The sequence below is a fragment of the Bos javanicus genome, chromosome 15 (genome assembly GCF_032452875.1).
Source record: "Bos javanicus breed banteng chromosome 15, ARS-OSU_banteng_1.0, whole genome shotgun sequence".
Lineage (NCBI taxonomy): Eukaryota > Metazoa > Chordata > Mammalia > Artiodactyla > Bovidae > Bos > Bos javanicus.
Genome location: NC_083882.1, coordinates 35803202 through 35815970, shown reverse-complemented (window position 1 = coordinate 35815970; position 12769 = coordinate 35803202). Strand labels below are relative to the sequence as shown.

The 12769-nt window shown below is 37.0% G+C and overlaps 1 protein-coding gene across 1 annotated transcript in view; it reads left to right on the top strand.

Annotated features, from left to right (window-relative positions):
- C15H11orf58 (chromosome 15 C11orf58 homolog) overlaps positions 1-12769 on the top strand; it is a 28788-nt gene that overhangs the window by 4393 nt on the left and 11626 nt on the right. The window contains exon 2 of the mRNA XM_061440714.1: positions 4604-4687. Coding sequence (XP_061296698.1) covers positions 4604-4687 — 84 coding nt within the window. The remainder of the gene's footprint in view (positions 1-4603; positions 4688-12769) is intronic.

Below are 12769 nucleotides of genomic sequence, written 5' to 3'. Positions count from 1 at the left end.
TCATAGAACTGTTCAACTTCAGTTTCTTCAGCGTTACTGGTTGAGGCATAGGCTCGGATTACCATGATATTGAATGGCTTGCCTTGGAAATGAACAGAGATCGTTCTGTCGTTTTTGAGATTGCATCCAAGTACTGCATTTTGGACTCTCTTGTTGACCATGATGGCTACTCCATTTCTTCTAAGGGATTCCTGCCCCCAGTAGTAGATATAATGGTCATCTGAGTTAAATTCACCCAGTCCAGTCCATTTTAGTTCTCTGATTCCTAGAATGTTGACATTCACTCTTGCCATCTCCTGTTTGACCACTTCCAATTTGCCTTGATTCATGGACCTAACATTCCAGGTTCCTATGTAATATTGCTCTTTACAGCATCGGACCTTGCTTCTATCACCAGTCACATCCACAGCTGGGTATTCTTTTTGCTTTGGCTCCATCCCTTCATTGTTTCTGGAGTTATTTCTCCACTGATCTCCAGTAGCATATTGGGCACCTACTGACCTGGGGAGTTTCTCTTTCAGTATCCTATCATTTTGCCTTTTCATACTGTTCATGGGGTTCTCAAGGCAAGACTACTGAAGTGGTTTGCCAATCCCTTCTCCAGTGGACCACATTCTGTCAGACCTCTCCATCATGACCCTCCTGTCTTGGATGGCCCCACACGGCATGGCTTAGTTTCATTGAGTTAGACAAGGCTGTGGTCCGTGTGATCAGATTGGCTAGTGGTCTGTGATTATGGTTTCAGTGTGTCTGCCCTCTGATGTAGAGTTCCAAAGAATAGCAAAGATCTGAATGCACAGTTCCAAAGAATAGCAAGGAGAGATAAGAAAGCCTTCCTTAGCGATCAGTGCAAAGAAATAGAGGAAAACAACAGAATGGGAAAGACTAGAGATCTCTTCAAGAAAATTAGAGATACCAAGGGAACATTTCATGCAAAGATGAATGCGATAAAGGACAGAAATGGTATGGACCTAACAGAAGCAGAAGATATTAAGAAGAGGTGGCAAGAATATACAGAAAAACTATACAAAAAGGAGCTTCGTGACCTAGATAACCACAGTGATGTGATCACTCACCTAGAGCCAGACATCCTGGAATGTGAAGTCAAGTGGGCCTTAGAAAGCATCATTGCGAACAAAGCTAGTGGAGGTGATGGAATTCCAGTTGAGCTATTCCAAATCCTGAAAGATGATGCTGTGAAATTGCTGCACTCAATATGCCAGCAAATTTGGAAAACTCAGCAGTGGCCACAGGACTGGAAAAGGTCAGTTTGCATTCCAATCCCAAAGAAAGGCAATGCCAAAGAATGCTCAAACCACCGCACAATTGCACTCATCTCACACGCTACTAAAGTAATGCTCAAAATTCTCCAAGCCAGGCTTCAACAACACGTGAACCGTGAACTTCCAGATGTTCAAGCTGGTTTTAGAAAAGGCAGAGGAACCAGAGATCAAAGTGCCAACATCCTCTGGATCGTGGAAAAAGCAAGAGAGTTCCCGAAAAACATCTATTTCTGCTTTATTGACTATGCCAAAGCCTTTGACTGTGTGGGTCACAATAAACTGTGGAAAATTCTAAAAGAGATGGGAATTCCAGACCACCTGACCTGCCTCTTGAGAAACCTATATGCAGGTCAGGAAGCAGCAGTTAGAACTGGACATGGAAAAACAGACTGGTTCCAAATAGGAAAAGGAGTACGTCAAGGCTGTATATTGTCACCCTGCTTATTTAGCTTATATGCAGAGTACATCATGAGAAATGCTGGGCTGGAAGAAACACAAGCTGGAATCAAGATTGTCCAGAGAAATAATCAATAACCTCAGATGTGCAGATGACACCACCCTTATGGCAGAAAGTGAAGAGGAACTAAAAAGCCTCTTGATGAAAGTGAAAGAGGAGAGGGGAAAAAGTTGGCTTAAAGCTCAACATTCAGAAAACGAAGATCATGGCATCTGGTCCCATCACTTTGTGGGAAATAGATGGGGAAACAGTGGAAACAGCGTCAGATTTTATTTTTGGGGGGCTCCAAAATCACTGCAGATGGTGACTGCAGCCATGAAATAAAAAGATGCTTACTCCTTGGAAGGAAAGTTATGACCAACCTAGATAGTATTTTAAAAAGCAGAGATATTACTTTGCCAACAAAGGTCCGTCTAGTCGAGGCTATGGTTTTTCCAGTGGTCATGTATGGATGTGAGAGTTGGACTGTGAAGAAAGCTGAGTGCCGAAGAATTGATGCTTTTGAACTGTGGTGTTGGAGAAGACTCCTGAGAGTCCCTTGGACTGCAAGGAGATCCAACCAGTCCATTCTAAAGGAGATCAGTCCTGGGTGTTCTTTGGAAGGAATGATGCTAAAGCTGAAACCCCAGTACTTTGGACACCTCATGCGAAGAGTTGACTCATTGGAAAAGACTCTGATGCTGGGAGGGATTGAGGGCAGGATGAAAAGGAGACAACAGAGGATGAGATGGCTGGATGGCAGCACCGACTCGATGGACATGAGTTTGAGTGAACTTTGGGAGTTAGTGATGGACAGGGAGGCCTGGCGTGCTGCGATCATGGGGTCGCAAAGAGTCGGACACGACTGAGCGACTGAACTGAACTGAATATAGCTAACTGCATATCAGTTGTCATGTGTGAAACTGAAACATAATTTCAGATCTATTTATAAAAATCTTTATTTTTATTATTATTTATTTATTATTATTTTTAATTATTAGCTTTATCTTTATTCTTGCATTTGCATCATCAAAAAAGAAACCTGAAATTTTTTGAAACGCTTTCATTTCTCATAGTTTTGTGTAGAAAGGGGGGTTCCCTTCTTTGCTGTATAATTACACAGCATTTTCATTTTTAGATTATAAAGTCAACTGAAATGATCAGTGAATGCTTCATTTCTGTATTCCTTCTAGTCACTAGCCCTTAATGTTTGTCCACTTACAAACTATATCAAATAAGTTTCGGTGTACAAATATCATAAAAGAGGAAATTAAATTGTTACATATCTCTCTAGAAAAAATGGGATGGTCCAGGCTGTTGTTACAATAATGCAAGATGAAGCCTGTTGAATGGCTTTCTAGATGAAAGTATCATATTTCTTTTTTTGTCTATTTTCTTTGTCTTGCGTTGACTTCCAGGTTGGAGAAAAATTCTGTCTCTCATTGCCTTCTGGGTTGGGGAAATCTACTATTTCATCATCCAAAAACTCATAGTTTTAGATTTTTGCAGTTAAGTTTGCCATTATCATTAGAGTGTGTACCCTACTTGTCATTTTGCATTCATATGCTGCTGCTGCTGCTAAGTCACTTCAGTCGTGTCTGACTCTGTGCGACCTCATAGACGGCAGCTCACCAGGCTCCCCCATCCCTGGGATTCTCTAGGCAAGAACACTGGAGTGGGTTGCCATTTCCTTCTCCAGTGCATGAAAGTGAAAAGTGAAAGTGAAGTCGCTCGGTCGTGTCTGACTCTTAGCAACCGCATGGACTGCAGCCTACTAGGCTCCTTCATCCATGGGATTTTCTGGGCAAGAGTACTGGAGTGGGTTGCCCTTGCCTTCTCCAATTCATCTTCTATTTCATGTAATAGTTGTGAAATACCTCCTGTCAGTCTAGGTTTTTTTACTCAGTTGCCATTATGGGTAGAAATGTAAAATTTTCAACTGTGTCCAAAGAAAGCTAAAGCATACAACAGAGAGGTGATGTCTTCTTGAAAGATGATGCAATTCTTTGGACAACACAATGGGATAACTTTTCTTATTATTTTAGTCATTTTTAGCATAATTGGGAATGATTAATGAATTATAATGAAATAATTCTTACATTTGTTTCAAGTTGTAGGGAAAAATATTGCTAGGATTCCATAATATTTGTTAGATTTATATAAAGGTTCAGTAGACCCATTTGATAATTACAAGATAGGATGAGTTTTGTTCTATTCTTTTTTTTAAAAAAAATAGTAAACACTCTCTGTTCTTTGGAAGACCTTAAAGAATAAAAGTCCTAACATACCAGTCCTTAAGAAGTAACAGAAACTGTTCAAAAAAGAAACTAAAAGTGGGTCCAGTTGACTCTGAAGTTATACTGTTCTTTAGAATATTACTATAGCCAGTTTTTAACTTCAGTTAACAGCTGTGGCAGCCTTCTAGGTTCAAAGTATTAGGTACCCTTGGGTCCTGTAAGGCTCTAAGTAGCTCTCACAGTGTGGTCAACATCATCAGCCTCTCTTAAGAATTTGTTGGAAGTGCAATAAATCCTTGAGCTCCACCCCAGATGTATTAAATCTGAAATTCCTGAGGTACAGCCCAGCAGTCTGTGTTTTAACCAACCCTCTAGGTAATTCTTATAGGTGTAAACTTTTGAAACCCAGATATCTGGCTTCAAAAGAATTAAAGGAGTTTGCCTTATGGTAACAGAAAAGAAGTATTTTTTAAATCGAATATAATACATATGGTTAACTTCCTAATCAAGAATGAGTCTAGTTTATAGTGAAAACTGATGGGAGTGGGAGGGTGGAAGAAACTTGGGATTTACTAGTAGACTCTTTCTAAGTTTTCTTAGTATTTATTATTACACAGAAAAGATTAACTGGTCTATTTCTTTTCCAGCTTGGATCTAGCAATTGGGAGGCAGCAGACTTAGGTAATGAAGAAAGAAAGCAAAAGTTCTTGAGACTTATGGGAGCAGGAAAGGTAAGCATCAGATAGAATACATTTTCATCTTTTCTGTGAAAATAATGCCCTTTTTGTGTATGTTAAGTGAGAAAGAATGAATGCACTCGGATTCCATCTTACTTTACATTTTAAGGTCTGCCTGGTTAGTTTTTTGTAACTGTAACTGACCTAATTGAGCTGCTTCTAGGATTCTCTGTGCCACTGGGTGATAGTGTTTAGAGATATATAGCGAAAAAAAATTGGTTTGAGTAGACTCCTGTGGAAGAAAGAAAAGGCAAAAGTTGTGATTTGCCATCTGTTAGCCTAATAATTTGATACTTCTGGGCAGACCATTTGATAGATCTTACAAAGAATAATCTTTCATATTTTATAGCTTGTCCAGCTCTTTAAGTAGTGGCCAAGGGAATAGCCTTTATCAAAAACTTGAATTCTGTCCTTTGCCTTTGTTTTTTTTATTCATATGAGAATCCATTCATGCGTTTTACCAATGACTATTGACTGTCTAATACATGCCAAGCACTGTCCTAGGTCCTGGAGGAGCAGGGTGGGATCACACAGATCAGTAACACATGTTTGGAGTCATCATCTGCTGGAGGATACCAGATAATGACAATATAGAATTATAATTACTATGGAAGAGCTATGCACATGCTGCGAAATCAGCAGACAAGGGAAGCTAACTCTTGTTTAGCAGCACAAGAAAGCTTCCCAGAAATAGAATTGATCTGAATCTGAGAGGATTAAGAGTTAGCCAGACTAGAACAGTGGAGTTGGGCATATGGAAAGATCATGTAAGATGTTAGGACCTATACAAAGGAAGTGTTTGTATAATACTACATTAGTCCAGATTTCCAATAATTTGTGATTTGTCATAGAAAGTAGTCTGAAGTTTCTCTTGATTCATGTAAATAGATTTTCTAAAGATATATAAAGTAATAGTTTAGGAAGTATACTCAATCTAGTAGAATTAAATTTCTTTAAGTACCTTGAAATAACATCCTAACATAAAATGTATGAAATTTAACCACCAGTGGTCAGTTATATCTCAGTAAAACAGGAGGGGGCAAGTAAGGTGGAGGACAGATTGAACAGTTTTTTTAGAAAAAGAAAAAATTTGGCTACTGATAAATGGGTATAGCATACATTAAATTCTTTGATAGCAAAGATTATAACTGATCTTTTAGTCACAGGGTGCCATCATCTTAGAATAACTTGGTGCCATTGTATATATTCAAATCTTGTTACATATTTTCTGCAATCTAAAGGAGCCATCTGCTTAATTATTGATTTGCTTTTGTGCTAATAATATGTAGGGCAATAAGCATTAATGCTTGAAGCTTTTCGGGAGTATCGTCTGGGTATGGAGAATGTGGCATGATTCCACAATAGGATGATTTGTTATCTATATCTTCACACTTGATTGGTTAAGATTGCTTTGCAGAGTCAAATTTTAATGAACAGTTTTGCTGTTATTGTTGAGTTGCTAAGTCATGTCTGACTCTTTTGCAACCCCATGGTCTGTAGCCCCCCAGGCTCCTCTGTCCATGGGATTTTGCAGGCAAGAATACTGGAGTGGGTTACCATTCCCTTCTCCAGGGGATCTTCCTGACCTAGGGATTGAACCCAAGTCTCTTGAAAGGGCAGGCAAATGCCTTACCACTGAGCTACTAATTTTAGTGAACAATATTTTTTTCAGTTGGTATTTTTTTTTTAATTGAAGTATAGTTGATTTACAGTTTTGTATTAGTTTCATATATACAGCAGAGTGATTCAGTTATGCATCTGTGTCTGTTTTTCAGATTCTTTTTCATTATAGTTTATTACAAGATCCTGAATATAGTTCCCTGTGCTATATATGTATAGTAGGACCTTATTGTTTGTCTATTTTATATATAAGAGTTTGTGTCTAAAATTCCAGATTTATCCCTCCCACCTGTCTTGCCCTTTGGTAACCATAAATTTGTTTTCTATGTCTGTAAGTCTGGTTTCTGTTTTGTAAATAAATTCGTTATATATTTTTTTAGATTTTACATGTGATATAATATTTGTTTTTGTCTGACTTCATTTATTATGATAATATCTAGATCCATCCATGTTGCTGTGAATGGCATTATCCATTCTTTTATTGCTGAGCAGTATTCTATTGTGTGTGTGTGTGTATATATATAATTCCATTATATATGTATGCATGTATACACACCACATCTTCTTTATCCATTCACCTAAATGATGGACATTTAGGTTGCTTCCATGACTTGGCTATTGTAAATGCTGCTGCTATGAACATTGGGGTGTTTATATCTTTTTGAGGTAGTTGTATATATGCCCAGGAATGGGATTTATGAATCATATGGTAACTATTTCTAGTTTTTAAAGGAACGTCCATACTGTTCTCCATTTACATTCCTACCAACATCATAGGAAGGATCCTTTTTCTCTTCATCCCCTCCAGCAGTGTGAGGTGATACCCCCTTGCCAGAGTCCAGCTCCAGCAGCCAGGGATTCAACCTGAAGAGATGAACGGTATCCGCGATGAGACAGCCTCTCAGTTTTCTTGGACTGCCTATTTATTTCAAGTTTAAGATTTTATTTTATACTTTTACAAAAGCATTAGGTCAGAGGTTTGACATTTTCAGTTCCCCCTCACCCAGATTTATTATGTCTATAAATCATTATTGCTCTTCAAACAGAGTTCCTGCTTCAGTGATTCTCTGGGAATCAGCCTTACCATCTATTATCTACTTCCTCTAATGTGTCCTATAGTTAACTTGTTTTTACATTGTAACTCATGCTACATTCCTCAGTTTACTACTTATCTTCCTAAATCCTGTTTGCCCCTAACATCCTGAGCTCACTATCTCTTAAAAAGGCTATAGTGTCTCTAAAAATTCCTAACTTCTATAAGGTATAGTAAAATATGCTAACTTTACAACATTCCTTAAATCTTTAACTTCTATTTTAATTATTTCTAAGCCCTAAATTCAGTAAACTCCTTTGCCATAAACAGTTTCCTCACAAATAGGCTTCAGATAGCAATCCCTCCCATGGCCTCAAGCTGTGGCCTATGTGCTTATCCTGGAACACTCTTTTGTAAAAGTCCTTAAACAAATGTCAATGATTAACTTTATGAATTATTCTCTGAGCAATGCTGCAGAAGGCTTTGTGCCTTCTCATGCTCCTCTCAAGAACAATAAGCACCTTAATATTCCTTTTCAGTCAACTCAGCCGAGGAGAGGAAAAAACAAGTCAGAATTACAAGGCCTAACTCCTTCATTCCGGGTCCGTGCCTGCAGAATGAGGAGAAGGGGCTGGGGCAGCGCCTCCATTTTGTCAGTAATGCCTAACATGGCTCCTGACACCCCCTTATAGTTTTGATTGAAGTTTCTATAATAATTAGTGATGTTGAGCATTGTTTCATGTGTCTTTTGGCCATCTCTATGTCTTCTTGGAGAAATGTCTGTTTAGATATTCTGCCTGTATTTTGATTGGGTCAGGATTTTCTTTTGATATTGACCTATAGGAGCTATTTGTACATTTTGGAAATTAATGTGTTGGTGGTCTCATCATTTGCAAACATTTTCTCCCATTCCATAGATTGTTTTTTCATTTTGCTTATGGTTTCCTTTGCTGTGCAAAAGCTTTTAAGTTCAAGTTTTTTTAGGTCCCATTTGTTTATTTTTGTTTTATTTCCATTACTCTAAGAGACAGGTGAAATAAATAGTGCTGCAGTTTACTTGTCTTTAATCCTGTTCAAGTTTATATTTGAATACAGTGTTAGAGAATGTTCTAATTTCATTCATATACATGTAGCTGTCCAGTTTTCCAAGCACCACTTATTGAAGAGACTGTTTCTCTGTTGTATATTCTTGCCTTTTTTATCATAGATTAATTGACTATAAGTATATGGGATTATTCCTGGGCTTTTGATCCTGTTCCATTGATCTATGTATGTTTTTGTGCCAGTTCCATACAGTTTTGACTACTGTGACTGTGTAGAATAGTCTGAAATGAGGGTGTGATTCCTCTGACTATTCTTCCTCAAAATTGTTTTGGCTCTTTGGGGCCACAGAAATTTTAAAATTATTTGTTCTAGTTCTTTGAAAAATGCCATTGGTGATTTGATAGGGATTGCATTAAATTGACAGATGGCTTTGGGACCTATGGTCACTAACAATATGGATTCTTCCAATTCAAGAATACTTTCCATTTGTTTCTGTTGTCTTCAGTTTCTTCTGTTAGCATCTTTTAGGCTTCTCAATACAGTTCTTTTGCATGTTTGGGTAGGTTTATTCCTTCATATTTTATTCTTTCTGATGTGATGGTAAGTGGAATTGTTTCCTTAATTTCTCTTTCTGATAGTTCATTGTTAATGTATAGAAATGCAGCCAATTTCTATATATTAATTTTGTAGTCTGCAACTTTACCCAGTTCATTGATGAACTCTAGTAGTTTTCTGCTGGTGTCTTTAGGATTTCCTATATATGGTATCATATTATCTGCAAACAGTGACAGTTTTACTTCTTCCTTTCTAATTTGGATTCCTTTTATTTATTTTTATTGTCTGATAGCTGTGGCTAGGATTCCCAATACTATGCTGAATAAAAGTGGCAAAAGTGGGTATCCTTGTCTTGTTCCTGATCTTAGGGGGAATGATTTCAAGTTTTCACCTTTGAGTGTCATGTTAGCTGTAGGTGTCATATATGGCCTTTATTATGTTGAGGCAGATTCCCTCTGTGCCCACTTTCTGAAGAGTTTTTATCATAAATGTATGCTGAGTTTTAGCAAAAGTTTTTTGTTCATCTACTGAGATTGTCAGTTGAAAAAAATTCACAACGTAACAGTTGAGAATTATTTTATTCAGCTGATTTTCTGAGTACTTAAGCCCAGAAGGCAGCCTCTCGGATTGCTCTGAGCAACTGCTCCAAAGAGGTAAGGGAGGAGCCAGCTTTGCAGCAAAAACAAGATTAGTTGGAACATCAAAAGATTACTGTTAACTAGGGAAAAAATATGTTAAGTTAGTGAATTTAACACTTCATAGGGAAGGTACAAGAGTCTGGACTCATTGAAGTCATTCTTTTGATAGGCATCTTAAGTGTTTAGGGCCAGTATCCTGCTTTTCTACATTCTGAATCTCTACCGGGAGCAAAGTGGTGAATGCAGTGGCTGCTAGCTTGATGGCTACAGTGCCCTTTGTTTACTGACATGGCTACATTTTTCATTCATAGTTCTTTCCTCTTGATTGAAATTCAACCAACATTTGAGAGGCCCTTTGTGACCAATTTTGTCCAACAGTGCTAGGGAGTCTCGTGTGTGAGTATAAGATTAACTGTACCTTTGAAGCATCCCAGAGTTAGTAGGAGCTCAGGAGAACTTTAGAGTTTGATGTTTGGGAAGTGTGAGTGTGAGATTAACTGTCTTAAGACCTTGGCCATCATTAGTTTTTTGGAGACCTGGTTACACATTGGGTAATGCAATAGATAATCTTATAAACTAGATAGGATAATTAATATAGTTGATAACATTAATAAGGTCATAGTATGGCAGAGAAAGAGTAAAATTAATGTTTTATTTTTGTTTATAAAGGAATACTTGATCAACTTGTAGATCATTATTTCATTCAGTCCCATGTAATACCTGTTGATCTAGATACAGTCATCAGGTTTTACATGAGAGTTTTGTCATTTCTTACATGTTTCAGTGATGTGATCTAAAAGTTACCAGAAACTTACATTTTTTTTTAAAGTTCTTTTTATGAATCTTCTTGAAGATCTTCATTTTATAAAAGCATTAGAGTAAAACAATGGCTGTTCATAAATGACAGAACTTAAAATGGCATGGTTAAAGAACTGACTACAATGTAGTTGACAAGGAACTTGGGTATTTCTGTGAACATAAAACATTTTAAGACAATAAGTAGAATTATAATGATAACATTATACCAGAGCATCTCAGATTTTTTAGTAATTTCATGTAAATTTTGGAATATCTATTAATGGCATCCATACAGTATAACATAAGGTACATCTGTAATTACATGACAATGCTTCTCAAGTAATTTAACATACCTGATAAGCCTAATTAGTTTGACATTGCTCCCTGAGGTGTCTTGGTCCCTTTGAAGCATCCCAGAGTTAGTAGGAGCTCAGGAGAACTTTAGAGTTTGATGTTTGGGAAGTCTGTCCATACTGTCAACACTTGATCAAATAGGATCATAGGTCATTCTGAAACAATACTTAAACACAGTGACAAAAGATTTCAAAGCAAATATAGATCACCCACAGGCAAAGAAACTCACATGATCTGTTGTCAAAGCAGTTTTCTAAGAAGACTTTATTCTTTCAACAGAGAGAAGAAACAAATCCAGTCATGTACCAGCCTACTTTTAATAGCAAAATCCATTTATGTAATTCAATCTAATTTTAGTCAGTCCTGACCACGTACAAAATTCTTTTCTCAAAGTTCCTTTTCCACAAACCTTCCATCACATATTATTTTGTCTATTCTCTCATCTACAACTAACCACTTCTAGGAAAGAGTTACTTTCTTTTCTCTTATCAAAATGCAAATCTAATCCTCAGACCTTCATTTGTTCTTAACACACATCTTACTTTTCTAGCATACTGGACTGTTTTTCTTTATTATTTGTAGTAGCTTTAATTTTGTATTAAATTAAAAACTTTTTCTAGTGAATACTAAGAAGTAAGCAATTATGAACTGTCTTTTACGTAGCATTCTGTATATTGGTGAACATAAATACCAGTTTTTATAAACTTTCATCTCAATTCTGTCAACTTTTACACCTCTGACTCTAATTTTTATTAGGACTCAGTCAGCAAGTCTTGGTCTTACAGGGAGTCCTAGAAGCTTTCCTTTCTTTCATCCTCCAACCATTTTATCTATTTGTATAAAAGTCTCTGGGGTCCTCAGTGAGGGATTGAGCCAAGTGACTCAGGCCCTTTTCTCAATCTTTGAAGCTGATAAATTGGCCCATTTCCCCAAGTAATTGTTGATCAGGATCTCAGTGCAATTTTCTTCCACTCTTTAAATACATACATAAATACATATATATATATATATATATATATATATATATATATATGTATATTAAATAGAGCAGACCTGCTTGAGGTCTTTTATTGCTGGGGACCAGCACTTTGGGGCGAGGATCCCTTTGACACATTGAACCTTAGGTAATGTTGTTTGAGAATCTTTTGTTTTAATCCCTTTGACATATTTATCCCATTTAAAATAATCATTTATCTAAACATTTCTTTATCTGTTTGGGATAAGTTCCTTTAAAATTTTTACCTTGTTGGGAAATAGTCTCTAGACTTTGTTTTTTTTCTTATTTTTCCGTTAATCAACCTAATTAATATTAATTATTCTAATGCTTTTATTGGCATCTGTAAGATCCATTAAGGGGAAGCAGAAACCAAAATAAGATTTCCCAAACTAGTTTTTTGGGTTTGTTAAACTAAGGGTGTTCTTAGAGTTAACCATTATATACTGTTTTTTCCCCATCTTTTAATTTTTTTTCCCATAGGTATCAAGAAAACACGTATTTATAATGTTTAGTCACTGAGTCATGTCTGGCTCTTTTGCAACCCCATGGACTGTAGCCTGCCAAGCTCCTTAGTCCACAAGATTTCCAAGGCAAGAATACAGGAGTGGATTCTTCAGGGGATCTTTCCAACCCAGAGATCAAACCCACATCTCCTGCATTGGCAGGTGGATTCTTTACCACTGAGCCACCAGGGAATCCTGTTTATAATAAGAGCTCTCTAAAAATTTAGATATTTAGAAGTTTCTCCAATTTAAAGGATTGATCATCTGGTTGTTAGTGAGATGTATTTTAATAGCGACTTAAACCGATAACACAAGAGGGTTCTCCACAAGAGAGTGGGAATGATGCCACCTAAACAGATCCAGAAAGTTTATTCTCAGAAATAAGTCTAAGAAAGTAAAGGCCTTCACTAAACAAGCTGATGCAGTGAAGGTTAAGAATGCAAAAAGCCCCTGTGAGTTGGTAAGTGCAGACAAAAAACTGCTCAGGATCTCAGTCTATTTGGCAGCTAAACGTGCACCATTTGTGTACCTTTT